The 27,990-nt window shown below is 45.0% G+C and overlaps 1 protein-coding gene across 1 annotated transcript in view; it reads right to left on the bottom strand.

Annotated features, from left to right (window-relative positions):
• Nucleotides 1-26,975, bottom strand: part of LOC143962145 (uncharacterized) — a 67,905-nt gene extending 40,930 nt beyond the window's left edge. Inside the window, exons 1-3 of the mRNA XM_077471476.1 lie at nt 26,855-26,975; nt 20,852-20,913; nt 11,541-12,140 (exon numbers count right to left, since the gene is read on the bottom strand). Coding sequence (XP_077327602.1) covers nt 11,541-12,140; nt 20,852-20,909 — 658 coding nt within the window. The 5' untranslated portion in view covers nt 20,910-20,913; nt 26,855-26,975. The remainder of the gene's footprint in view (nt 1-11,540; nt 12,141-20,851; nt 20,914-26,854) is intronic.
• Nucleotides 26,976-27,990: the final 1,015 nt, after the last annotated feature.

The raw sequence follows: 27,990 nt of genomic DNA, 5'->3' as shown, positions 1-27,990 counted from the left end.
ATTACTAAGGAAATAGATGCAGCCGACAGCATTGATATGTAAATAAAGGTGGCATTCATATGTGTATCATGCTCCCCTGCAGTGAGGAGATGATGTGCTGTAACCCCTAGCAACCAGTCAGTGAGCATTATTACTTTACAGTAATCTCCAGCAACTAATTAACAAGCAGAAATCATTTGCTGTAACCTCTAGCAACTAATCAGTGAGCCATAATGTGTGCTGTAACCTCTAGCAACCAGTCATTAAGCAGTAATGATATGCTGTAACTGCTGGCAACCAATCGCATTTGCTGCCTGATCTGATTCAGTAAACTGATTTTAAGTCTAGCTGCTATCTATTGTATGTCTCAGAGCAGGTGGAGTGCAAAATTGCATGGAGGGGGGGGGGGGGATTGGGGGCAAGAAAAATTTTGCCCCGCCTTCAATCAATATTAAAGACGGCCTTGCACATAACCAGCCCACAAATTCTCCCGCCCCGTCTCCTTTCACCCATCTTTGACCTCTCAAGCTCTGACGGTGCTTATCAGATGGTCTTATGCCCCCTACACACGAGCGGAATTTCCGTCAGAAAAATCTTGGATGTTTTTTCCGACGGAATTCCGCTCAAACTAGGCTTGCATACACACGGGTCACACAAAGGTTCTCTGAACTTTCGACCGCCAAGAACGCGGTGGCGTACAACACTACGACAAGTTCAATGCTTCCGAGCATGCATCAAATTGTTTGAGCATGCGTAGGAATTTTGCACGTCGGAATTGGTACAGACGTTTGGAATTTCCGATCGGAACTTTTTTCCGACCGAAAAATTGAGAACCCGCTTTCAACCGTTTTGCTGGCGGAAATGCCGAATGGAGCATAAACATGGTCGCATTTTCCGACCAAAAAGCTCACATCGGTCTTTTGCTGGCGGCATTTGACAGGGGACCCAAGAAGTGGAGGATTGGGGCTGCTCTGTGCAAAACCATTACAAAGAACAAGTAAGCATTACATATTTGTTATTTTAATAAAATAAAAAAATAAAAAAAACCCTTACAATCACTTTGATAATGATAGCGGTACATTTTATTTGTATGTTAACCACTTACAGACCGGACCATTTTGCTGGCTTAAGACCAGACCACTTTTTGCGTATCAGCACTACGTCGCTTTAACTGACAATTGCGCGGTCGTGCGACGTGGCTCACAAACAAAATTGACGTCCTTTTTTCCCCACAAATAGAGCTTTCTTTTGGTGGTATTTGATCACCCCTGCGGTTTTTATTTTTTGCGCTATAAAAAAAAATAGAGCGACAATTTTGAAAAAAACGCATTATTTTTTACTTTTTGCTATAATAAATATCCCCCAAAAATATATAAAAAAACATTTTTTGTTCCTCAGTTTAGGCCGATACGTATTCTTCTACATATTTTTGGTAAAAAAAAATCGCAATAAGCGATTATTGATTGGTTCGGCACAAAAGTTATAGCGTTTACAAAATAGGGGATAGTTTTATGGCATTTTTATTAATAATTTTTTTTTTACTAGTAATGGCGGCGTTCGGCGATTTTTTTTGTGACTGTGACATTATGGCGGACACATCAGACATTTTTGACACATTTTTGGGACCATTGTCATTTATACAGCAATCACTGCTATACAAATGCAGTGATTCCTGTGTAAATGACACTGGCAGTGAAGGGGTTAACCAGTGGATGGCAGTGTAGGGGTTAAGTGTTCCTAGGGGTGTGTTACTAACTGTGGGGGGGTTGGGCTTTCATTTAGTGAACACTGATCTCTGCTCCAATCACATGGAGCAGAGATCAGCGTCACTAGTTGCTTGGCAGAATGGAGAAATGCTGTTTACAATGGCATCTCCCAGTTCAGCGGCCCTGTGAGACGATCGTGGGTATGTCCACGGGGATCGAGTCCGCGGGACCTGCGATCGGACTCATGGGGGTCCCGACTGGCATGCAATTGCGCCGCCAGCGGCACGCTCGCGATGGCAGGGAGGCATTTAAGATTGGACGTACCTGTACGCCAATATGCCTGCCATTCTGCCGACGTACACCGGCATGCACCGGTCGGGAAGTGGTTAATGGTTGCAGGTCGCCATATAACATTAAAGGACAATTGTACCTTTGATAGTAACTCCTTTCATCTTTTACATTTCAGCTATCATTTTTCTATCACTGATGCAGTTTTAGAACAAAGAATAGACACAGAAAGAATGGAGTTGATATATAGATTATATGTACAGTGGAACCTCGGATTGCGAGTGACGTGGTTAACGAGCGTTTCGCAATACGAGCAATTTTTTTTTTTTTAATCCTTTGAGAGTTGTCTCGCAAAACGAGCAGGATTCAAGCCTCTGCTGTGTGCAGTACCGCATTTGGCCAGAGGTGCGGGGGCCATTTGGAGAGGCTCGGAAACCCTCGCAAATATTCGGAAATACTCAGAAACACTCGGAAATACTGGGTTCCCGAGTGTTTCCGAGCAGTTTCCGAGTATTTCCAAATCTCACTGGCGCCCCCCCCCCAACCTCTGGTCACATGTGGTATTACATGCAATAGAAGTCAATGTGGAACAAATTATCTTTGTTTCCAATTAATTTTATGGGGAAACTCGCTTTGATATGCGAGTGCTTTGGATTACAAGCATTCTCCTGGAACGGATTATGCTCGTAATCCAAGGTTCCACTGTATCTTGTTTTGTATCAATTATTAACAGTATACAGTATTATTTTAAGCTTGTGCAGCACTCTCCTAGGTAGGTGCTAGAAGAGAGTATCATGTTTTTACTCCTTACTGGCAAACAGAGAAGACAAACCATCTTATGCACGAGCCTGGGAGTTGGATGTGGCGATCACGTGGCACCAGAACCGTTGGTTTCAATCTTTTGAATGATCATACAAAGATGAATGTCTCCCTGATTGAAGCAAAATTGAAAATCTAAACAAGATGGTATTATGTTCCATCCAGAATGGCCCCTATCACCCCTTATGTTCCAGAGGGTATGGTCTGGTGGGCTCCATGTTTCTCACATGGTGTTCTTGTCCCACTCATCAGATCGTACTGGAATAAAATCTTCCACCTAATACGGGGGTATCAGTGCCTCCGGACCCCATAATATTCCTGCTGGGATGTAGGGTGGGAAAAGTTTCCAAATGTATGCAGGCCCTAATGTTCTTCATTCTCTTGGGAGCCAAGATTACGCTCGCAAGGGGCATGGAAGAAACCATTGACCTCTTTTGCGGCAACTAAGAGGAAGATCTTCTGGATCATGATGCAGGAACAAATAGTGGCTAAACTACTGGACAGTGGACACTACACGATAATTTGAGGCAATCTGGGAACCTCGGGCAAACTATATCAAAGTATCTCTCTGCTCTGGACTTACAGTTCAGCAGTAGGAAATTTCCCCGTAGACTCTTTGCTTCGACATCCTCCTCTTTCTCTTTTTTTCAAGGCCACCTTGGTGTCCTCTTTCCTTTTCTATCCCCTCTTTTTCTTCACTTATACTTGGTTAATCCCTCTGTGGATTAAGTAGGCTGTATAAATTCAGTCTTGTTGAGTAGGCTTGGACTCTAGCCTCCGAGCTTATATGTGGAAAGCGCCTAGTCTACAGTTTGCTCCCATAAGGGTGGCATGTCGTTATCCTCTCCAGTGGAATGTTCACCCAGCAGGATCTTCTGCAACATAGGATCCATGGTAGTTCAGGGCCAGGGGACTGACTTCCTCTCCACGCCCAGATGGAGTTTAACTTGCCGGCCGCCTCCTGTACATATATACGTTGGCAGAATGGCACGGCTGGGCAAAGTAACGTACCTGTATGTTACTTTGAATTTTCCTCCGTGCACGCGCACTTGCGCCGCCTGCGGCGAGCGTGCACCTGCCACAAGCTCTTTGACCGCACCCACGGGACCGGCGGACTTGATGTCCTCCGGGTGCCCGCGATGGTGTCACGGAGCTGGAGAACGGGGAGATGCTAATGTAAACACAGCATCTCCCCGTTCTGCCTAGTGGCAGAACACTGATCGTCTGCTCCCTCTCATCTGGAGCAGGGATCAGTGTCGTGTCACTGCTAGCCCATCCCGCCAGACAGTTAGAATCACTCCCTAGGACAAATTTAACCCCTTCACTGGCCCCTAGTGGTTAACCCCTTCACTGCCAGTCACATTTACACAGTAATCAATGCAATTTTATAGCATTGATCGCTGTATTAATGCCAATGGTCCCAAAAATGTGTCAAAAGTGTCCGATGTGTCCACCATAATGTCGCAGTCATGATAAAAATCGCTGATCACCGCCATTACTAGTAAAAATAATATATATACAGTATATATATATATATATATATATATATATATATATATATATAAAAATGCCATAAAACTATCCCCTATTTTGTAGACGCTATAACTTTTGTGCAAACCAATTAAAAAACGCTTATTGCAATTTTTTTTTTTTACCAAAAATATGTCGAAGAATACGTATCGGCCTAAACTGAGGGAAAAAATATTTTTGGGGGATATTTATTATAGCAAAAAGTAAAAAATAATGCGTTTTTTTTTCAAAATTGTCGCTCTTTTTTTGTTTATAACGCAAAAAATAAAAACCGCAGAGGTGATCAAATACTACCAAAAGAAAGATCTATTTGTGGGAAAAAAAGGACGTGAATTTTGTTTAGGAGCCACATCCGCACGACCGCGCAATTGTCAGTTAGAGCGATGCAGTGCCGAATCGCAAAAAAAGTGCTCTGGTCTTCGGCCAGCCAATTGGCCCGGGGCTTAAGTGGTCAATATTCCTCTATGACCTCAGTCCCATCTTCAATGTTGAAATCTTGTTTTTTAGACATTTTTATCTTCCTTCAAGCTAGGGTTGTATCTAATATTTTCTGTATTGAAGGTCCTGCAGGCCGATTAATCATACTGTTTTCATTCTTGCCTTCTCTTTAAACTTAATAAAAATGATTGAAAAGAGAGTATCGTTTTTGGTCTTTCTGCTTACCAGGAAGATGGTCAGGTAGAACTTAGAGTGCTCTCTGCCTACCAGGGAGCAGGATCTATTGGTTAGGTCTGCTCATTGTGCTCAGGCGCAGCTCGGCTTGTTCTGACTGTCCCCCACTAGTTCAATAAGGAGGCATATTGGACAGTGGGAGGGGACCGGACACGGCTGCACGCATTGTACCATCTGGATGACCTATAGGGGTGCTTGTGCACCTTCCTGTCATCCACATATGACATTGAGGGCGGAGCCTCCTGAGCCCTTCCTGGATATAACTTGGAGGTTTAGCACTGCATGGGTTCATTTGCAGCTCTTCTTTCACTGAACACACATGCTTGTGGATGCCCCTTATTGGAATCTACCACCGATGTAATTATACACTTATCTCACTCAGGCATACTCATTTGTTTTTTTCCACATGGTTCCCCCCCAAGTGCTCACCTGCAGCTTGTCTCTGATCATACTGGTTTTCTCCTATGTTTGCACTTCATTTCTTTCTCATCTTTTTGCTCACCTTTTTTATTTCCACTCATGCTAGTCTCTGGTGTCTTTTTACCACATTTGCCTATAGTGCTTTGTCCATGCCATTCAAGTGAGGCCCGGAACGGAAAAGACAGAAAAGAAAAAAGTAGCGCAGGACCAGGCATGACAGTGTGTTAAGCGGAGACAATGCATGGGTTAATATAAAGAGCTAAGAGGGGAGGGGACAGTGAGTAAAGTCCAAGGGGGAGTGGTAATATATAAGGAGGAGGCGGGACTGGGCTGGGGAACAGAAAGTTGCGGAGAAAGGAAGGAGGAGGCAGTTTTTCCCACCCGCCCTCCCTATATGATGTCTGTGTTTGTTGGCTTATGAGTTTTCTTTCTTTTAGGAGCTTTGGTGCTTTGTTGGTCTTTGACGGTGGCAGTAAACATATGTGATGGAAAGAGGGTAGGGGGCTCATCGGTAGTATGGGCACCTCCGCTAAGATCAAGTGTAGTATCTGTTCTTATCAGTTGCCAGGAGGTGGCGCTTGCTTCCGTCCCTGCTCTACGGCGAGGTGGAGCAGGGGTGGCGGTTGTTATGCCAAACCTGCTGGTGTGAAGGTAACCTGGAGCGATTCGTAGCCGAAAGGGAAGCCTTCTGATGGGGACGGAGAACCACTGGTCGGCCCCGAAGGGAGGGGACCCTGGACTTCTGGCCTGGATTGGGGCAGCTCTAGCTCCGGTCAGTTTTTCGGGAGGGAACGCTGGTTCCCCTTTCTCCCACCGGGGGAACGACCAGTACTTCCCGAATGTAATTAGGTAGGAGTGATGGAAGCGAGGGTGAGGCCTGATGGCAAAGGGCTCTCACTAAGCTCCTGGATCTCCATGCCTTTCTGCCTGGGGTGGGGGCTGCTTTGGTCTAGGCTGGGGGTCAGGGATGCTTTTGAAAAGCCTGTGGTGATGTGCCCCTGAAGTGGCAGTTCAGGGTGCCTTACTTTCACTGTGATTTATCACTTTGATGTTTGGCACCAAGGTCACTTCACCATAACACATGTCTTTTCATACCTGCCTCTAGGGCCTCTATGGCCGGGCCTTTTGTCTGGGACCAGAGGAATTTTTGATTCCTGGCCGGAGGGCCTGGTCATTGTTTTACACAATGGCCACCTTTTTCACTCTTCTCTTCATTATCCCTTCCTCACTTTATTTATTTATTTTTTGTGTGTTGTGCCACGTCTTTGTCACTGTGCATGTGTGATGAGTAGGGTGTCGGTCCTCGGGCCAACCCTGAAAGTCTTGTGAGGGGGTGGACATAGGCCTTCTGGCTTGGTTTGCCCTCTCTCTCTGGGGGTTTCCCTTTGGGGGAGCCCCAACCGAGTACTTGGGTGGGTCTGTTTCGGCAGACCTTCCAGAGAAAGGTGGTCGTCTGGTTTCGGCCAGATGGGCCATTCATGGTACCTCAGTCCCTAGTCTGGAGCCTAACGCCCCGGGGGATCAAGGTAAGGTCCTTCCTCATGGAGGACAGTGGTACACCCTTTGCACGTTTTTGTGTTACACTCTTGATGTGTGTGCACTTTTTTTTGGCACCGAGTGGAGGTTTTTGGGTGTGTTTTGTATGCCACAGGCTTTTCAATAAAAAAATAAATAAAAATGTGCCCCTCCGGTGTATTCTAAGGTTAGCTGGAATACTGTAATGGTTGCACTGCGGGAAGGGGGTTGTCTCCAAGCTGATTATCCGCTGGAGGCCTATCGTGTGGAAAAAGGTCCCGCAGTGTATTGGTGGAATATGTGTTGGAGTTCGGGGGTGCCGTCAAAGACCAACAGACTGGAGTTGAACAAGTTGTTACGGAGGTGATATTTTGATATTGGACTTAACCTCTGCCTTAAAATACCAGTATCATGCCATATACCAAACTGTATCCTTTCACCTTAGGTACAATTCATACACATCTACCCCTGAAGAGTGAGCTGGGACTCGCAAAACATGTTGGGTACACCTGATGTTTGTGTAGCAGCGGCTCCTGAAGAGCATGCACTATGCATTTTTCCAAAGTTAAAGTTTTGCCTGAACTGCAGTTTGGTTTGGGTACCATCGTCTAAATTAGACTTTGGCATCAGTCTGACTGGACCGTGAGATGTTCAGCCTGGCCACAGGGGGCACTGTCTCTTCTGGCAGGAATGGAACTATTGTCTGGTTAGGTGCTTAAGTCACTCTCTCTCGGAGCCCGCCCAGTGGGAGTGGCGCTCTCACTGTGCTTTCTGGGAGAGGGTACTTAAGATGCGGATGACACGTGGTTCGGGGTTCCGGTCCAGAATGATGTACTGACTTCATGGTCCTGGTCCTCCTGACCAGCCCCCAGGAAGGCTATGGCCTGGGGTGTGGATCCACCCAACTTTAATGTCACGGGGCTGGCTAGCCTGAGGCAAGGAAACTAAAAGAAGGATCCTGAGGTGGTTGGGTGCCGTTTCTGGTTCAGACTCTTCAGAAGAAGACCACGTACGGGTTGGTTTCTTAGTAAGAGCCTGGAAGGGCTGAAGTAACCGAGAGAATCCGGTCTTGTGGATATCGCCGAGCTGGCTGAAAGATCCAGGTATCCTACAAGTCTTTTCAAGCTTAGTTTTCTACGTGTTCTACAACAACGTCTGTGGCAGAGACTTGTTCCTGAGTAAACACCTTGTTGGCTGCTAGGCCTTGTGAGAGAGGGACTGTCCAACCTGAGTGAACATCCAGTTGCGAATGGCTATTCTCTGGATGCAGTCAAAGTAAGCAAGTTCTTCAACAAATTTGACTTTGACACTAAGCCCTTCTACACGTGGTCAGACATTTCGATGGAAAATGTCCGATCTGACCGTGTTGTCGGATAATCCGACCGTGTGTGGGCTCCATCGGACTGTTTCCGTCGGAATATCCGACCAACAAAGTTTTAGAGCAGGACTATAAATTTTTCCGACGACGTGATCCGATTGGACTTTGTCCGATCGTGTGTAGAGAATTCCGATCGGACAAAGTGCCACGCATGCTCAGATCAAATTCCTAGACCAAAGCTATTGGCTACTAGCCTGAACGTAGTCCCATCGTAACGAAATAATGTCATCACGTTCTGAACGATCGGATTTTCCGACAACTTTGTCCGACCGTATGTACGGATTTGGTTGTCAGAATGTCCGACCGTGTGTTCAAGGGCTAAGAGTACCTGAACTTCCCTTTCCAACCCTTTGATCCCAATTCGAGAGATTGTTTCATTGTCTAAGTTTTTGCAAATAAAATCCATTCAAGTGGATCTGTTGTCAGTCTCTAAGTTACTGGGCCACCTACCACGGGAACCCCTATATGTACAACAAGGAAAACAGGAGGTAACGGTAAGCCCAAATCTAACCAGCAGCTCCTTCAGGGGGTTAGTGCTACATTTGTATGTTATGTTATGTGATTGTTCATACACAAATGTACCATTACTACTATTACTACTAATTTTATTCTACCCAGTCATATGTAGCTTGTATTAAGTGGCTTTCTCTAATAACAATAATGCATGTAATACTGTTACTGAATAAAAATATATATATATACTGGACTTACTCTTGTTACTTTTATTAGCTTAGTGGTGCTCACCTCATTTAAAGTCCTAGGGCGACATTTTCTCTTTTTTGTGACAAGTGAGTGCAGAGGCTTTGTTACAGTCCTTGGCGAAGGGCAGAGGAAAGTGCTGCATTGCATGCTTGGATACTGCGTAAAAGCATACCTCCCAACTTTTTGAGATGGGAATGAGGGACACCTGTTAGCAAAAGTATGTAGACATAGGACATAGCCCTCTTAAAAGAGAATTTCCCCCCAAAAATTATTACCGCATTTATCGGCGTATAACACACACTTTTTTCCCCTTAAAATCGGGGGGAAAGTTGTGGGTGCGTGTTATACGCTGATCCCCACTGTCTGTGAGCTGCAAATACCGAGCGCGGCTGAAAAATACCGAGCGCGGCTGAAAAATACCGAGCGCCGCCAAAAAATGTCGAGCAACGCCGATATTTTGGGCAGGACTGCGAGCCGAGCCGAGCCGAGTACACAGTACAGTCGGCTTGGCCTTTTTCGGCAGCGCTTGCTCCAGAAACAGCAGGGAGGCGGGACTTCGAGCGAAGCCGAGTACACAGTACAGTCAGCTCAGTCTTTTTCGGCGCCGCTCGCTCGGTCTGTCTCGGTGGAGGGAAATTTAAACGTGGGCAAGGCCGCAAATGGCGCTGTGCAAGCTGCAAATGGTGCTGTGCAAGCTGAAAATGACACTGGCAAGGCTGCAAACCGCGCTGGGCAAGGTGCAAATGATGCTGGGCAAGCTGCAAATGACACTGATCATTCTGCAATGATGGACAAGGCTGCAGATGCACACTGATAAGGCTGCATTGATGGGCATTTAAATGTAAGCTTTTTTTTTTTCCTTTAAACTTCCCTCTTAAAACTTTTTCCTTAAAATGCCCTCCTAAACTTGGGATGCGTGTTATACGCCAGTGCGTGTTATACGCCGATACATACGGTAGTTAAACCCACAAGTGTTTTTTTTTTTTTACCACTTCTATTCCCTTATATTGACTTTTGGAATTTACAAATGCAGCAATTTAGAAATTGAATGAAATGTTTAGCGCTGGGAAACACTTTTTGAAAGATAAATAGTGCATTCTATATACATCTATATGGATCAGACCAACACGAGGGGCAAATGAGAAGGAAAGAGGGACTTTGTTCAAAAATCAGGGACCGTCTCTCAAAATCAGAGACAGCTGGGAGCTACAGTATAATAAAAGTCAAGGGCACGTGTGCTCAGGGGAGTTGAGCCAGGGGAACAGAGACCAGGGGGTAGGGGGCGGCTGTCCTCTCCTCTGTAGAGGGGGCCGTGCGGGCTCCCTGATGAGCGACCCAGGGGCCTAGAGAGAGAAAGAAACTGAACCCAGAGGTCCCGCAGAGCTTACTGGAAGGGAAACACCAGAGGGGACCTGATTCTGCCTACTGTGAGTACAGATCTGTGTCTTTGGAGCCTGTCGAGTGAGGGGGCCGCCGCCTTCAGCTTGAAGAGTCAGTGGATGGGTGTTAGTAAAGGGGATACTAGAGAGTGTCCTGAATATAATGTAGTTCATCAAGTCTGCTGCTAGTGAGAGCAAGAAGACTTAATTCCTCCATACATGCGGTTGTATGGTTAACGCAGTGTGACTGCTTTCACAAGGAAGAGTTGTCCTTTTCCATTGTGAGTAGTTCCGGTTGGAGTATCCTACTCATCCCTTCTCCCACCTGGAAACCCCTCAGCAACCTTGTGGAAACTATCAGCAACCAGCTGCAGGTAACCAGAGAGGGGCCTATGAAGTCAACACTCAGCAAGCCCTACGGGGACAGTGCCCCACTTATAAATGATAAAATCACAAGAAGGAACTTTTATTTTAGACCTGAGAAAAACTCTCATCATTAGGAATCTAGGTTACCACTTTCAGTTGCTCAAGTTACTCCATGAGAAGAAAAGAGAGCAAGGCTTCCTCTCTGTCTAAGTTACTCCATGAGAACATCGATTCCTTGTTGTTCGATTTTTCATTTACAATTATCATTTTTACCTCTCATCAGGTCTGCTGATAAGGCAGTAAAGCCAACCCTCCTGTACTGGGCCCAGGCCCCATCAGTTCAAAAGGGGGACTGTCTGCACTGTCTTATTGCAGACACCAATCCTCTTCTGCCTTCCCCTGCATTCCTCCTATTTCTCCTTCCCGCTGCACTACCGGGGGGATTGGTTCTAGCACATGCTCCCCTTCCATCTGCTGTCCGGACCCCCCCCCCCCCCCTGTGTGCTCCTTTCCCCTGCAGCATGGCCTGCTTTTCTCCTCTCCTCTGCTGCAGGGCAGGCAGCTGCTGCAGGCACACAGGGGAATGTTTCAAAATGGAGAGCAGGGGAAGGGGCCAATAAATATATAATTTATTGGCCCCTTCCCCTGCTCATAATTTCTAACAGCAGCCCTGCTTCTCATTGTTGATGTGCATGACAAATAAATCACAGTTTTTGAAGTTATTCTGCAAGGAACATCAGAGGATCTAAATAATTATAGTATATATAGATAAAATTACAGACTTACGCAAATTGATAGGCTGCAGAAGAACGTCCCCTTTCATTTCATAGACTAGAGCCTTCCAATTAATGACATTTCCTTGGAGGTCACCAGATATGACCTTCTGAATGTCTTTTGGAGTCAGGACATAATCCCACATGTGGACGTCACTTATTTCTCCAACCAATGACTGAGAAGCATCAAACCCTCCACCATAAGAACCTTGTTCCTGTCCCAGATTAACACTGGTTGTAACTGCAATAGAAGACTGTCCCCAAATATATTGCGTGGCAGAGATTTTCCCATTTGCCCAAAGTTGGACCACCCCAGTTCTCGAGTCCCAGGTCACACAGATATGGCTCCAGTCTGGAGGCTCCGAATCCCTCTTGAAAACAATGCTTTCATGGTTTATGTATACCGTATAGGTGGTTGGAGCCTGGAACCTGATTAGAAAAGCATCTTTGTATGTTGGAGTAGATAAAGAGAAGAGAGAATACTGGCGTGAAAGTTCACTGTAGGTACGTAGACAGACGCTCACTTGCTGCAATAGTCTTGTAATTGTAGGTCTTAGAATGACATGAGCCGTGTTGGTTTCTTTGGGGAAGACGAAGACTTTATTCTCCAAGTCTAGGGAAGAAAACAGACAAAGATCATTATAACACAAAGTGTATAAAAAACGGCCTTGAAGCTCAGCACCAAGGAAGATTTCTCTACGGAAATTGATGTCAATAATATACACCTACACTCTAAACACACATATATTTAGCAGCTACTATAAAATAAATCGTACATATAACAAATAGCAATTAAAAAGTCCAACACATCCCGTGTCTTTAAACTGCCATAGCGGCACTCATGTCCGTCCATCTGCATATGGCACGCTTTTCTATAATTCCTCATATAAGAAAAGTTAAATGAAGTGACTTTCACTGGGTGAAATGTCTTTACGGTGATTTAAGTTCTTGTTACTTGTGCACTGCACACCCAGGCGTATCACCACGTGAAAAAGATCTCGCCCCTTTGGGGGTAAACTCACCAGATATCAGAAAAATTAACGCCTTAAGCACATCCTTTGTTGTCACTTCTAATGCCGTGTACACACGTTCGGAAAATGCGCCAGAAAGAGTCCGATGTGAGCTTTTGGTCAGAAAATGCGACCGCATGTACGCTCCATCTGACTTTTGCTGGCGGCATTTCGGCCAGCAAAAGATTGAGAGCAGGCTCTCTATTTTTCCAACGGAAAAAGTTTCTATCGGAAATGCCATTCGTCTGTATGCAATTCCGACGCGAAAAATTCCTACGCACGCTCAGAAACAATTTGACACATGCTCGGAAGAATTCAGCGTAATTTTCTCGGCTCGTCGTAGTGTTGTACGTCACCGCGTTGCTAACGGTCGAAAGTTCAGAGAACTTTCGTGTGACCGTGTGTATGCAAACCAAGCTTGAGTGGAATTCCGTCGGAAAAACCATCCAAGATTTTTCCGACGGAAACTCCGCTCGTGTCTACGCGGCATAAGAGATATCCACTGGCTCTGCTAAGATTCTTATTGGGTATGGAAGGCTCCAGTAAATGAGGATCATGTGAAAGAGTAAAAGAACAACATAGCATAATCCTGTTTAGCCTAATTTTTATTGAAGCCAAAAGCCCCTCCTTACAAGATATATAAGTACTAGCAAGAATATACAATAGAGCATTGAGAAGCAAACCATAGCAAAGTCACCGGTCGTGTTGTAAAGAGAGGCGACTGCATCTATCGAACAGTCGCACTAGCTTCTTCCTGGTGTTACCAGCTGACAGTGACCCGCAAACGTCACTTCCGGTTGTCGTGGAGATCACGTCACCGACGTGTTTCGTCACTTCTGAATTCACCTGACGCCCTCATTTGAAGTCGGCAGTGAAGAAATGCATCAGTTGCGTGTTTTCCACCTAGCGACTTGGGACCTGTTAAATACAGTGTGGATCTGCAGTCAGGTCTGTGTACAGAGCAGCCAGTGGAGAAGTCCTGGTTGGCCAGAAAGAGACAGGAAGTGGATTCAGAGAGTATAGTTGAGTCCCAGGACAGAGATTCCCCCATGAAGATAACGAGCACCAGCAGGGTTGAGTCCCCAGACCGAGATTCCCCTGTGAAGTACACCCGCAGCAGAGGCTGGAGGCCTGCAACCACCCACAGCCCAGGGAAAACTACTACCAAGCAGTTGGTGCCCATCAGTACTGTCTCTCAAGAGCAGGTGGATGGATCAGAGAAGCCAGCTGTTCCAGTCACCCCAGCCTGGAAAGAGGTGTATTTAGGTGAGCCGACGAGGAGTGATAGCGGTGGGGAGATTGATTAGTGGTCACCCAGACTGCAAGCTGAGTTTGGGTCCTTGGAGTCAGAGCTAGACAAGTGGTCCACTGTCAGTGAGTCTGAAGTCTAGTGGGGATAGGGGAATTACACACAGGAAGGGGAACTGGTAGCAGAACTCTCTGGTGAAGTGTCAACCCCTACACAGGCCGAGCGATTTACTGAACCAGCTGTGATCTTGTGGAGAAGGGTTAAAGTTGATCTCAGCTTACATGTAGCATCGGGTCCAGTCTGGGGCCTAGAATGCTGCATATCAGAACTGCATTGTTAGGTCCCCACAGTCCTATGTTCCCCCTGGACAGGGCAGGATTAAGGAACTTCCCCATTTTTTTGCGGTTCCAGCAATAAGTGAAAAAGAGGACCTCACTGAAATGGGGATCGGACTACACGTATGTCCCCAAAGATATGATGGACAACATCAAGACCTTTCGTACTCAGTGGGAGGATGACATTTTGTGGGACTTTCTATATGTTCCAAAGCCACTCGGGGACCTCACAATTCAAAATTTTGGGCCTGGTTCCAGGATATCAAGCATGAGCTTGGAACAGGCCATCTACAAAGACAGAGTAGTCCTGGTTAAGGCCAGATGGCCTAAAAGAAGCTACTTAATTACCATTCTGGACGCTGGTGGAGCTACAGTATCACCCAGGTGCCCCCTTCCTCAGATGTATTTTTGAGCCCAGGGACACCCTTGTTGTAGTGAGTGGCGTTCTCATTTAAGTAAAGTGGCTGACGCAGGATTCCAGCCAGAAGAGTCTGGAAAGGACTTGCTGATGCCTTCCATTCCTTGTTCAGCCCTGCTATTTGTTGTGCGTTTCTATTTAGGAGGAGAAGGAGGAGTTTGGCCTGGACTGCTTCATGTTGAAAAAAATACATTTACATGGACTCTGTTTATATATTTTCTTTTTGAAGGTTTCTGTTCTACTAGTTGGATCATAACCCCCTTCCGGGCAGAACCATTTGCTGTAGATAGTTAAGTAGATTAGTTAGGTTTGGCTTGCTATTTTTCAGGGCTGCCTAGCTTTTTTCGTCTGGCCACTAGGTGGTCTATAGGCTCCAAGTAGACTCAACGTCAGACTTTCAACGTCTTGATGTTCTGTCAGAGAAGGGACCCCTCTGCGGAAGTGGTGCTTCTGCTGACCTATTGTAATGTATACCTAGTTGCATTGTACATTTGTTTAGCTAGTGACAGGGACCTGTCAGCTAGGATTGTAAATGCAATGTATATGCTAATGTACAGAACTACTATATTTTTCTACACTCATTTATTACACCAATGCGCTGTATATTTTGTGCATAGCCCTTTCCAATGTCGTTCCCCTTTCCCCTCCAATTTTTCTTATGGGATGCCCTTGCTTCAGGGATCAGGAGCCATTATTTTTATATTTTTTTCAGAAAATGAGGAGATGGCTGTTTTTAGGAGGGGGTGAGTGTAGCACCTTCTAGTATGCTATTAGATTAGTGCAGGCAAATTTATTGGCTCATGGTAAAATGAGACTTGAATCTGGGTCAAGAATTTATTACAGGTCAGGCTGGGTGACTCATACAGGCAGGTCTCTGGTGCCTCCACCTGGTTCTGGAAGTTTGGAGACATTTCTATAAGCTGGAGGGCGGAGGCCAGGAGGGTTAATCTGCATACTTAGGGGAGCTTTGCCAATCCCCAGGCAGTGGGCCTTGCATGGTGGCTGAGCCAGGCCTTAAATATGGATGAGTCATGGTGGCAGGGTGAGTCAGGTGGAAGATGGAGTGTTAAGAAAACTCGTTTGGTTCATGGGGGGTCTGCCTCGGGCTTGAGCTTGGGCTGGCTTGGGAGGACCCTAACAGCAGTGTGGTTTGAAAGGAATCTTACCTAAGGCGCAGTGGGAGCCAGGGCTGGTGAAAGGATTTTCGACACCCTAGGTAATTTTGCTGCCCCATTGGCTCCACCCCTGACCCCACCCCCTTTGCCCTGCCCATGTGACAGGAGGCGGCGCTATACAGGAAGCATCGGCTCTGCTTCCTCTAGCGATGGCTCCAGTGCTGCACCTTTAATTACGCTACCTGTCGGACGGAGCAGCTGCCAGAGAATGAGTTGGTTACATGCTGAAGCCTGCAGAGCATGCAGACGTGGAGGGAAACCAGTGGCCGGGCGCCCTTAGACAGCAATGCACCCTAGACGGCTGCCTAGTTTGCCTAGTGGTAGCACCGGCCCTGGTGGGAGCAAGAAGGACAGTGTGATTACATCCGCACACTCAGGGTCTTACAAGAGGAGAGACTGCCACATGTAGAAAGCCTTTCTGGAAGACAGCATTGTGCTCAACCCTTCCTTTCCCTTGCCCTGGGAGATCTTCAGAGCAGCCAGGTGGGCTGGTAGTCTTGCAGGCAGTAGAACTGGAATCCCTTTCTACAGAGGAGTGGGAGATACTCTTGGTTGTTGCTTACTACATAAAGTAATCCCTTCTAAGGGACTGAGAGTTCCTAGCCCTTAAGGAGCTTTTGCATTTTTTCATCTTAAGAGACTGTCAGTGTCCAGAAAGGAGGACGGTTCAATACCTTGTACATAGGGAGGAAGTTGTCCCTGGTTTTTGTTATTTGATTCAAGTTGTGCATCCCAAAAAATCCCTTCACCCATCCAAGTTGTTACCCCTAATAAAACATAAAAGCAAAGCCAAGGGACTGACTATGTATGTCTGTATACAATTGGAGAATGTGTGTTGCCTGGCTGTGCAGGAGGAGGAGAGCCAATTACCAGCAGTTCCTGCAGGGGTAGTGCTACACTCTATATCATGACTCAGCCTTACTGCCCCTTCATCTGTGGGAGATTTTTGGCTGACTACGGATGAGCCCGATGTTCGAGTGGAACGTAAGTTTGACTTGAACATAGGGTGTTTGCCTGTTTGCCGAATAGCGAACAGTTTGTCTATGGGAGAAATCAAAAGTGCTAATTGTAAAGGGTAATATGCAAGTTATTGTCATAAAAAGTGTTTGGGGACCCGGGTCCTGCCCCAGGGGACATGTATCAATGCAAGAAAAAAAACCGGCAGTTTTTTCGGGAGCAGTGATTTTAATAATGCTTAAAGTGAAACAATAAAAGTGAAATATTCCTTTAAATGTCATACCTGGGGGGTGTCTATAGTATGCCTGTAAAGTGGCACATTTTTCCTGTGTTTAGAACAGTCCCTGCACAAAATTACATTTCTAAAGGAAAAAAAGTCATTTAAAACTGCTTGCGTCTATAATGAATTGTTGGGTCCCGGCAATACAGATAAAAGTCATTGAAAAAAAACGGCATGGGTTCCCCCTCCCCAGTCAATTACCAGGCCCTTTGGGTCTGTTATGAATATTAAGGGGAATCCCGAACCAAAATTTAAAAAAAAATTGCGTGGGGGTGCCCCCATAAATCCATACCAGACCCTTATCCGAGCACGCAACCTGGCAGGCTGCAGGAAATGAGGGGGGACGAGAGAGCGCCTCCCCCTCCTGAACCGTACCAGGCCACATGTCTTCAACATGGGGAGGATGTCCCATGTTGATGGGGACAAGGGCCTGATCCCCACAACCCTTGCCCAGTGGGGGTATGTGGGTGGGGGGTGTATCGGAATCTGGAAGCCCCCTTTAACAAAGGGGGCCCCCAGATTCCGCCCCCCCATGTGAATTGGTAAAGGGGTACATTGTACCCCTACCATTTCACATTTTTTTTTTTTAATAAAGGACTTGTCCCAAGCTGTGTCTTGTGTTTTTTACCATTTTTGACACTTTTCTGGAAGGGGTTGCTGGGAATTGGGGATCCCCTTTGTTAAATGGGGCTTCCAGATTACAATAAACTACCCGCCCGCATACCCCTACAACCACCGGGCAAGGGTTGTGGGGATGAGGCCCTTGTCCCCATCAACATGGGGACATCCTCCCCATGTTGAGGGCATGTGGCCTGGTACGGTACAGGAGGGGGGTGCGCCTGTTCCCCTTGTTCCCCCCTCTTTTTCTGCGGCCTGCCAGTTTGCGTGCTTAGATAAGGGTCTGATATGGATTTTTGGGGGACCCCAGGCCATTTTTTTTTATTTTGGCCCGAGGTTCCCGAGACCTGAAGGGTCTGGTATGGATTTTGAGGGGGACCCCTACGCCAATTTAAAAAAAATAGTTGGCGCAGGGTTCCCCTTAATATCCATAACAGACCTGAGGGGCCTGGTATGGAATTTGGGGAGATCCCCATCCAATTTTTTTTTTTACATTTTGGTTTGAGGTTCCCCTTAATATTCATTCCAGACCCAAAGGGCCTGGTAATGGACTGGGGGGAACCCATGCCATTTTTTTTCAATTACTTTTATCTGTATTGCCAGGACCAACAATTCATTATAGCCGCAAGCAGTTTTAAATGACTTTTTTCCTTTAGAAATGTCATTTTGCAATCAGAAAAAATGCGCCACTTTACAGGCATGCTATAGACACCCCCCAGGTATGAAATTTAAAGGAATATTTCACTTTTATTGTTTCACTTTAAGCATTATTAAAATAATTTCTCACGCAAAAATGGCAGTTTTTAAAACTTTTATTTTTGCATTGATACATGTCCCCTGGGGTAGGACCCGGGTCCCCAAACACTTTTTATGAAAATACTTGCATATTAGCTTTTAAAATGACCACTTTTGATTTTTCAAGTTTGTGTCCCATATACTTAAATGGTGTGCGCGTGTTCAAACAAATTTTTTGCCTGTTCGCAAGTTCTGGTGCGAACCGACCCGGGGGGAGGTGTTCAGCTCATCCCTATGGCTGATGGCTGAATGTAAACAAATTGTGGAAGTAGATGGCTGACATCATCAGCCAAATATAGAAATGTCCATATTTGGTCAATGACATCATCAACCATCTCAGCCCCTTTACAAAAATTCCAATTGTCAATGGGGAAGCTGTCATTTGGTGACTGTAGCACCGTGAAGTGATAGATGTCATTCATTGAGATTGAATGGCTTGATGACATGATTGATGGTGGATTTGAATTGTGAGACTTTTTTTTTTTTCTTATTTTTAATAAAGAATGTATAGAAACGTGTCATTATCTACAGTTTTTTTTTGTGAGTATATACTCCTTACTCATTCATATGGGGAGAGGGTGGATATCTGGAGGTTCATTTATACTGCATTCATGGGGGTTTCTAGATCCCAATAAGCCTCTTACCCACAGACTCCCACAATCACCATGCCAGGATTGTGGAGAAAGTAAGGTACCCTTCTCATGTTGAGGGCATGTGGACTGGTATAGTTCAGGATGGGGGTTACATGCCTAAAGTGGTTCTGCATGTGGATATAGTGGGGGAAATCAGGTTCTACAGGGTGAAGTGGTGATCAGGTCCCACCATCTAGAGGCAGGACAGATCTGCCTTTTCTATCTTGGAGTGTTTGTAGTTTACAGCCACAGCATACAGAGAAGGTAGTTGAGGGGATGACAATGCTTTTCTCTTCTTTCTCCTCTAAAGTAAAAGCCAACCAGTTGTCTCCATCTGCTGCAAATGGACCCTTTTCTTCCTGCTCCTCTTCTTCTGCAAATTCCACCATAGCCCACATGATCACTTGGCTGCTGCAGGAGGGTGATCTTGGTCTTATGCAATAATCTCTCATTTCAGTTACTGAGAATGAGGAGGCCAGGTGGCGGGTGGATCCACGTCACCGGAAGTAGCCGAAGCCAGGAAGTCTGTGGTGGTGGACACTTAGACTGGGACACACCAGAGAATCATGCTGGTTGTCATGATAACTTGTTACAGGGTATTTCCCTTACCCCAAAACATGTTATCCTGGCAACTGGCGTGATTCTCTGGTGTGTCCCAGTGTGAGTATCCACCACCACAGACTTCCTGGTTCCGGCTACTTCTGGTTATCCACCCGTCTCCTTGCTGTGGCCGGCGAGAAGGTTCCAACATGGATCCCACGGTCTTCATTGGCAACCATGTTCCCCCGTGTTCCTGCATGCCTGTGGTATGGGTTTGGTCATCAACTGGTAACCACAGTTCATGTCATTTGTTTTTAACCGTACGTAGGATAAACCTACACTGTTTCAATGGATACACTGTTCTCTGTGTTTCTGGGCTTTTGATATCACCGCTGGTCAGCCCTTTGAGGTCCTATCATATTGTGCATATATGACACCCACGTGTCACTTCAGGAGACCTTGTCAGTGTTATGATCTGATGATTGACAACCTCAGCATTCCATATTTCCCTGTAAGATTGTGTAAAGGGGGATGTGTCCATTCCCTCCACTCAGGGCTCAGATTACACTCAGCTTCCTGCTCTATGCTGTGCAGTGTGTGTATCAGATCCCCACCCCTCCTGCATTCAGGAGCAAGAAAAAAACATTTCTTTGGTTTGTGTACTTTGAATGGCTAGAGAGAAAAGTATGCGGCAGATAAACAGGTACAGCTTATGTAGGAGGGTTTGTTTTATCTCTGTGCATCACCTGAGGAGAGTTACTTCAGTTAATACATGTAAGGGTTTACAACCATTTTAAGCTCACAGTTCTAGATACATTACTCACTCATTCTGCCCAAAGTGGAAACAGACAGCAATGACAACATATCAGAGGGTATTAACTTTTCACACTTTATGACCTTCAGTTGTTTCTGGTTCCAAAAGGTCCTTGCAGAGAACTGTACTGAATGGCTGACCCCAAAACTTGCCCAATACCAGCCCAGCCCTCCGCTCTCCACACACAGACTACATACTGCAGATGGGTGTCTATGACAGCTCCACCCTTAACAGGCTGTCTCCCTCTGTGTATATGATTTCAGGTCATGGCTCAGACCTCACCCAGCCCTGGGCTCTCCTATGCAATTTAGAGCTCTAAAAGTAGTAATGTAGTGTGCAGAGAATCCTACATGAGGGGAGAAGCCAAGCTCTTCTCTGGAGAACCTCTTTAAATAAAGGAGAAATGTAAAAGCAGAGGAGCATTTGAATAGCAGAGAAGATGGAATATTACAAGTCACTTATTTCCACTAGTAGTAAGTATAGGAAGGATTTATCACCTACCTTCCTGTGCAAGAGACGTGGGGACCAGCAACAGCAACACCAGCACACCCAGCTCCATCACCCTGAGAACATACAAACACAAATGAGAAATAATTAATCTCTGTTTGGCATTTGTGAGTAGAACAAACATTTTACAGCCAAAGATATCTGGACGCCGTCTTCAATAAGTGGCCACATAAGTCACAATTAGAGATGAGCTGATTCTTCAGTCCCGAAAACAGCTTGTTGCATCACTTCCTTCACACCGAATCTGAATGACAGGTCTGGCTGGTGACAACTGATATATTAAGGGACTGGGCCTCCTGGGTGACCATAATGGACATGATAATATTTGCTGATGTTTCATATACTATCCTTTGCCATCAGAAGGGACTTGATGCTGTGGATGGCTTTCTTAAGTGGGATATAATCACACATTTTTGGTATATTTGCATCACTAGTTTATTATTATTATTATTATTATTATTATTATTGTCATTTTTGAACTACATTCACATTATTTAGCATAATACCGATTGTCACAATATGGAATATCACACCTGATATTATTTGTTTAAACATTACTTGGGAAACAAAGTGGCATTCCCTCTCATTTCACTATTCCCACTTATCTATGCTTTTGTAGATTAACACAATATACGCAATACTCCAGTCAAACAACTAGTTATAATATACATTTTTTGTGATGTATTTGCTCCATATCATATAATATTGTATTTCATTATTTTTAGGTGTGGCCACCTTGGGTGTGCCAAGAACCTCCTCCTCTGTTCCTCTGATCACCCTGGGGAAACTCCAGACACTGTCAATTCTTGTAAGCTAGTGTTTGATGCCCCCGTGAAGTCGTGTTCCTTTTTTCTCCCCTTCTTTTGTCCCCCCTCCCCCCCCCCCCCGTGTCCATCTTGGTGGGTGGTTGAGGTGGGTCAAAATAGTGGGGCAGCGGATCCAGGATGACCCTTTGAGGGAAGGCACTGTTCCGTTTTTCAGATTTTATTATAAGTCTCTGGTTGAAAAGCATTGGTTCGGTGGTACTGGTAAATATTAGCTAAATAAGTTTTGATATTACATACATTTTTCGGTTAAAACCTATTATATTGAAAGTCTTTTTTCTTTGATTACCTGCAGAATATACAATATAACTACTCCTTTCGCCAGGGCTTTGTTGCTTTTTACCCCCTGAAGAAGACCCTGACTCCCTGAAGGTCGAAATGCATTGGGGCAGCCCGGGTGCTATTTTGCAACTTTTGAAAAAGTGCTGTACTTGTAAATTGTTCCTGTAACCTATTTTGTATTAAATGTTGCATATACTGTTTATCCACTGATATGCTATAATATTATATGCCAGAGCCTGTATTTTTAAATCTATGATGGCAAATAAGCCGTTGAATCAATAAAATAAATATAACTTTTCACGGATTTATCTCTGCTTCTTGTTTCTGCCTGAAAACCCCAAGGGGAATTCTTCTTTTTTTTATTCTCTTAAGTGGGATATAAGTTTCTATACAGATGAACTTTCTACTACAGCTACTAGAATTTGCAATGGGACATACATTTTTTTTTGTTTGGAAGGTCTTACTTTTTACAAAATAGAGGAGCGGCAATGGGAGCAAAGTTTGCTCCTGACATGGCCAACCTCTTTATGGCCAAATGGGAGGAGGATGCTGTTTATAAGGATCAGAGACCCAAGCTTTTTTTTGTAGGAGGTAGATAGATGTGCTTCTCCTGTGGGATGGAGACATTGAATCCTTGAATTAGAATTATATGAACGGAGGATGCAAAGCTTAGAGGATTGTGAGAATATTTACAATTCGAATGGAACTGTGACTGATGCAATAAAATTTTCTTGGACCGAGTCTCTGGCCACCTCATGTGACTGAAGTAGAGATGGGTTGAACCAAACCCCCCACCCCCCCCCAGTTAGGTTTGCACCAGAACTCTCAAATATCACGAAAGTTTGGACTCCACCCCATTGAAGTGTATGGGACCCGAAATGTAAAAAATAAAATCGAAACCCCATTTTGAAGGCTTATATGCAAGTTATTTTTTGAGTAATGGTCATTTACAGTGTGAGAGCACTAAACGCTGAAAATTTGCCTGGTTAGGAAGGGGGTATAAGTGCCCAGAGGGCAAGTGGTTAAGATTTGTCAAACAGCAACCCAGACATTCAGCGATCAGCGTTTTTTATTACATTTTTGGGGTTCGGCGGTGCTGGCGGGCAGACCTACATCTGTTTTTTTTACTATATGAATTATGAAAAACTGTGTTTTTTTCTTTTTATTGACACTCTTTTTGGTGAATGAGTAGAGGGTACAATGTACCCCCTACTCATTGACATAGGGAGGGGGGATCTGGGGGTCCCCTTGTTAAATGGGGCTTCTAGGTTCTAATAAGACCCCTGTCCACAGACCTCCACAACCACAGCCCAGCATTGTCTGGAAGAGGCCCTTGTCCCTATCAACATGGGGACAAGGTGCTTTTGGGTGGGGGGCAGAGCCCCCTCTGCCCCCAAAACACCCCCACCATGTCCCAAAGAACCCCCACCACGTTGAAGGTATGTGGCCTGGAGGGGGGGGCTTGACCTTCAGCTTTTCTGGATGTTTGGATAAGGGTCTGATATGGATTTGGAGGGAACTCCATGCTTTTCTTAACAACAAATTGGCTTGGGGTTCCCCTTAAAATCTATGCCAGACCTCAAGGGTGGCCTAGTATGGAATTGGGGGGGGGGTCCCCACACCATTTTTTTTTTCATTGCCAGCAATGTTTTTCTTTTTTCATTCAGCTGTCAGCTGGGAAGCCCATTGACAGTTGATGACTCTATTGCTAAGGATGCAGTGGTCGACCCTACTCCTTAGCAACTGCTATTCACTTCGCACTGATTGGGCAAAGCTATGCCCAGACAGGGCATAGAAGTCATTGTGCATTGCACGGCACTCGGCGGGTGGACATGCCAATGATCACCCCGCAAATTCAGGTTTCCTCCAATGGGAGAAGAGGCAATGTTTGGGACTAACCTTTGCTTGGCCCGAACCATTCACCCAACACTAGTCAGAAGTGGGTTCCAGTAACCTTGCTTCTGAGTGGTGGGAATGCAGTCTTTGAGGCTAAGCTAGACAGAGTACCCCTTACAAACTTCCACTTGGTAAAGAAGAATCCTGGTTTACCCAATGGTGTCACAAACCTGGTCTAGCTAGGGGCCAGTGGTGGATAAGCAGAGAGAGATGCTATCCTAGAAACACAAGAACCCTTCAGGCCTGAAGTACCTGATATCCCTGGCACTAAGACATGCGGTTGTCAAGAGAGAGACCAGTAGCATAGTGAGTGGGCTTTACAGTTCGGCCCCATGTTACTGGCACACCATGCGTGCGGCTGGCGGGCAGATGGGTTGCTACTCATGGGAGGTGAGTGAACCCAGGGTGGGTGAGCCCATTGTGCTTGTATGGGCCCCATGGAGCCAGCAGTGGGCGATTCTGGTGCACATGGGTGGCCCCCATCCACATGTGGTATCTCTGCAATCGCCAGAAGCAGGAGAATTTATTCTGGGTTGTTGTTTGGTGGCAGGCCATGGTAAAAGCAAGAAATTGAATGCTACATTTTGAAAAAAAAAATGTTTTTTCTTACTATTTTGGGTTTTTAGTTTTTCTTTGATAATAATAAAAAAAAAATTGGAAGTCTCCATTACCATTTACCACCAAAAAGAGAGAACAATTCACCCTGAAAGAAACGCGGTATAATCTACCTGGATACACTCAGTAGTTGTGATGATGTGTACAGATTTACTAACACAGGTCAAAGATGCAAAATTATGTTCAGGTATCAGGATTGGTTTTCCCTTTCTTTATGGAGGGGTTAGGAAGAGCGTTTTAGATGGTTAAATGGAACAAAAAATACTCAACGGTTTCCTAATCTGATTTTTGAGCCTCGTTGTCGGTATACAAAATCTTCAAGCTCTGCATGGAACAGTTTTGCCAGAGAAACATCTGCAGCTGGAATTTGTATGTCAGTGATATGTGACTTAGAGATTTATCCTTGTACTTTGATGTCTCGTATTGCTGGAACATTTCTATGACTAAAAAAACAATTGAAATGCATGATTTAAAATAAACAAATAGCTAAATAAAATAAAATAAGAATAAATGCACATTTTCCTGCAAAAATGTGTAAATGTATTAATTCGTTTTTTGTTTTTTTTTGTTTACAATATTTTTAATAAAGCTTTTTTTCACACTGCTCACTTGCAAAAAGAGTTTTTTTTTTTCATTTTGCACTCATGAATAAAGGACGTGAAACTCAAAAAACGCACCAAAAAGGCAACCGCGGGTGCATTTTTGATGTGGTTTCCATTTATTTCAAGGGGGACGTAGGTGCTTGTTGGTGAAACAAACATGCACCAAAAATGCAGCAGGCAGGATTTTACAAATGCAACAAACCTTCAACTGATCGGTGTGAAAAGTTCCATAGGATTTCATGGTCTTGTGCTTTTCTTTTGCTTTTTTTAATGCAAAAGCGGATCAGTGTGAAAGCAACCTAAAGTAGACCCCAAGGAGTAAAGATTGGTCAAGTAGTCTATGGTCGAGACCCTAGGATTTAACAAAGGTCAGCTGCTGCAGAATGGAAAGATGGAGAATGAAGGTCGTCCAGATAGACAAATATGTTTGTATGCGGTGACCCCTCCTCCTAGGAGTACAGATATCAGGATAATAGATTTCTGTATATGGTGACTCCTCCTCCTAGGAGTACAGATATCAGAATAATAGATTTCTGTATATGGTGACCCCTCCCCCTAAGAGTACAGATATCAGGGAAATAGATTTCTGTATATGGTGACCTCTCCACCTAGGAGTACAGATATTGGGGTAATAGATTTCTGTATATGGTGACCCCTCCTCCTAGGAGTACAGATATCGGGATAATAGATTTCTGTATATGGTGACCCCCTCCCCTTAGGAGTACAGATATCGGGATAATAGATTTCTGTATATGGTGACCCCTCCTCCTATGATTACAGATTACGGGATAATAGATTTCTGTATATGGTGACCCCTCCTCCTAGGAGTACAGATATCGGGATAATAGATTTCTGTATATGGTGACCCCTCCTCCTAGGAGTACAGATATTGGGATACTAGATTTCTGTATATGGTGACCCCTCCTCCTAGGAGTACAGATATCAGGATAATAGATTTCTGTATATGGTGACTCCTCCTCCTAGGAGTACAGATATCAGAATAATAGATTTCTGTATATGGTGACCCCTCCCCCTAAGAGTACAGATATCAGGGAAATAGATTTCTGTATATGGTGACCTCTCCACCTAGGAGTACAGATATTGGGGTAATAGATTTCTGATATGGTGACCCCTCCTCCTAGGAGTACAGATATCGGGATAATAGATTTCTGTATATGGTGACCCCTCCCCTTAGGAGTACAGATATCGGGATAATAGATTTCTGTATATGGTGACCCCTCCTCCTATGATTACAGATTACGGGATAATAGATTTCTGTATATGGTGACCCCTCCTCCTAGGAGTACAGATATCGGGATAATAGATTTCTGTATATGGTGACCCCTCCTCCTAGGAGTACAGATATTGGGATACTAGATTTCTGTATATGGTGACCTCTCCACCTAGGAGTACAGATATCGGGATAATAGATTTCTTTATATGGTGAACCCTCCTCCTAGGAGTACAAATATCAGGATAATAGATTTCTGTATACGGTGACCCCTCCTCCTAGGAGTACAGATATCAGAATAATAGATTTCTGTATATGGTAACCCCTCCTCCTTGGAGTACAGATATTGGGATAATAGATTTCTGTATACGGTGACCCCTCCTCCTAGGAGTACAGATATCGGGATAATAGATTTCTCTATATGGTGACCTCTCCTCCTAGGATCCTAGTTGTCATGCTGATTTCTGACTTCTCTTATCTGCATACTCACTCCTGGTCAATAACCACATGCACATTCAATGTAACCCCCCCATCATTTGTGTGTTACCTTCGATCCCTGTGTTGTCGGTCTGGTTCAATCTTTCTCAGTTTTTCCAGCCTCAGCCCGACTCAGCGCTCAGAAGATGGTGGGATGAGAAGACAGAGGAGTCTTATACCATCTGCTCAGACCTCCTCCTTCCCCTGCCACCCCCAGTGAGATCAGCATTGCACAATACCAGAGAGATGAAAGAACAGGAGCATCTGAGTCCAGGAGAGACACGTGTCATATAATAAGAAGTGGTTGTACCATAAGCATTGACCCTTTCATTTCCATTGGCAGACAAGGCCAGATGTTAAGGATTCGATTTTTTTTTCCAACAATGACTTTTTTACTTTTTTTTTTTCAAACAAAAAATGTTCTCTATTTATTTTATATTTTCAAGGGTATGGGGCTCGTGTGCTTCTATGCAATGCAGGCAGATCATGGCTGGTGGAAAGGTCCATCATGGGTCTGTACATGGCTTCCTGAAAACATCACAGCACCCGGCCTCGGTACTCCCCTCAAGAGCCCTCAGTCTTGATGGAAGCAGTGGGAGGAGTTAGGCAAAAATCACAATGCCTTGATGGGTGTGGGTCAGTCTGGAGGAGTGGGCTTTCCTAGGCAGGTTGTATTTGCATACAGACACCCACATGTGCTGCTAAGCCTCCATAACTTGGAAAATGAAATTCAATATACCATCATTGAACAATCACCACCCATTGGGACATTATCATTGAACAATCACCACCCATTGGGACGTTATCATTGAACAATCACCACCCATTGGGACGTTATCATTGAACAATCACCACCCATTGGGACGTTATCACTGAACAATCACCACCCATTGGGACGTTATCATTGAACAATCACCACCCATTGGGACGTTATCATTCAACAATCACCACCCATTGGGACATTATCATTCAACAATCACCACCCATTGGGACATTATCATTCAACAATCACCACCAACTAGTACGTAATCATTGAACAATCTGGTCTCTGTTGCTCTCAGCACCCGCTGGAGGAGCGGTCACCTTGACCTTTGGCCGGGTTGAGGTGTTGCCATCCAAAACCACTGGGATGATTGGGGCCGCATTTGGCGTCAGCGGATCTGTCTGAGAAAATCTCAAAGGGCTCACTTTCTGGCAGGGACGGAG

The sequence above is a fragment of the Lithobates pipiens genome, unplaced genomic scaffold (assembly GCF_037356315.1).
Source record: "Lithobates pipiens isolate NorthernLeopardFrog02 unplaced genomic scaffold, aLitPip1_a1.2 Scaffold_8, whole genome shotgun sequence".
Taxonomy (NCBI): Eukaryota; Metazoa; Chordata; class Amphibia; order Anura; family Ranidae; genus Lithobates; species Lithobates pipiens.
Note: the sequence above shows the minus strand (reverse complement) of the source record. Positions and strands in the feature narration are given on the sequence as shown.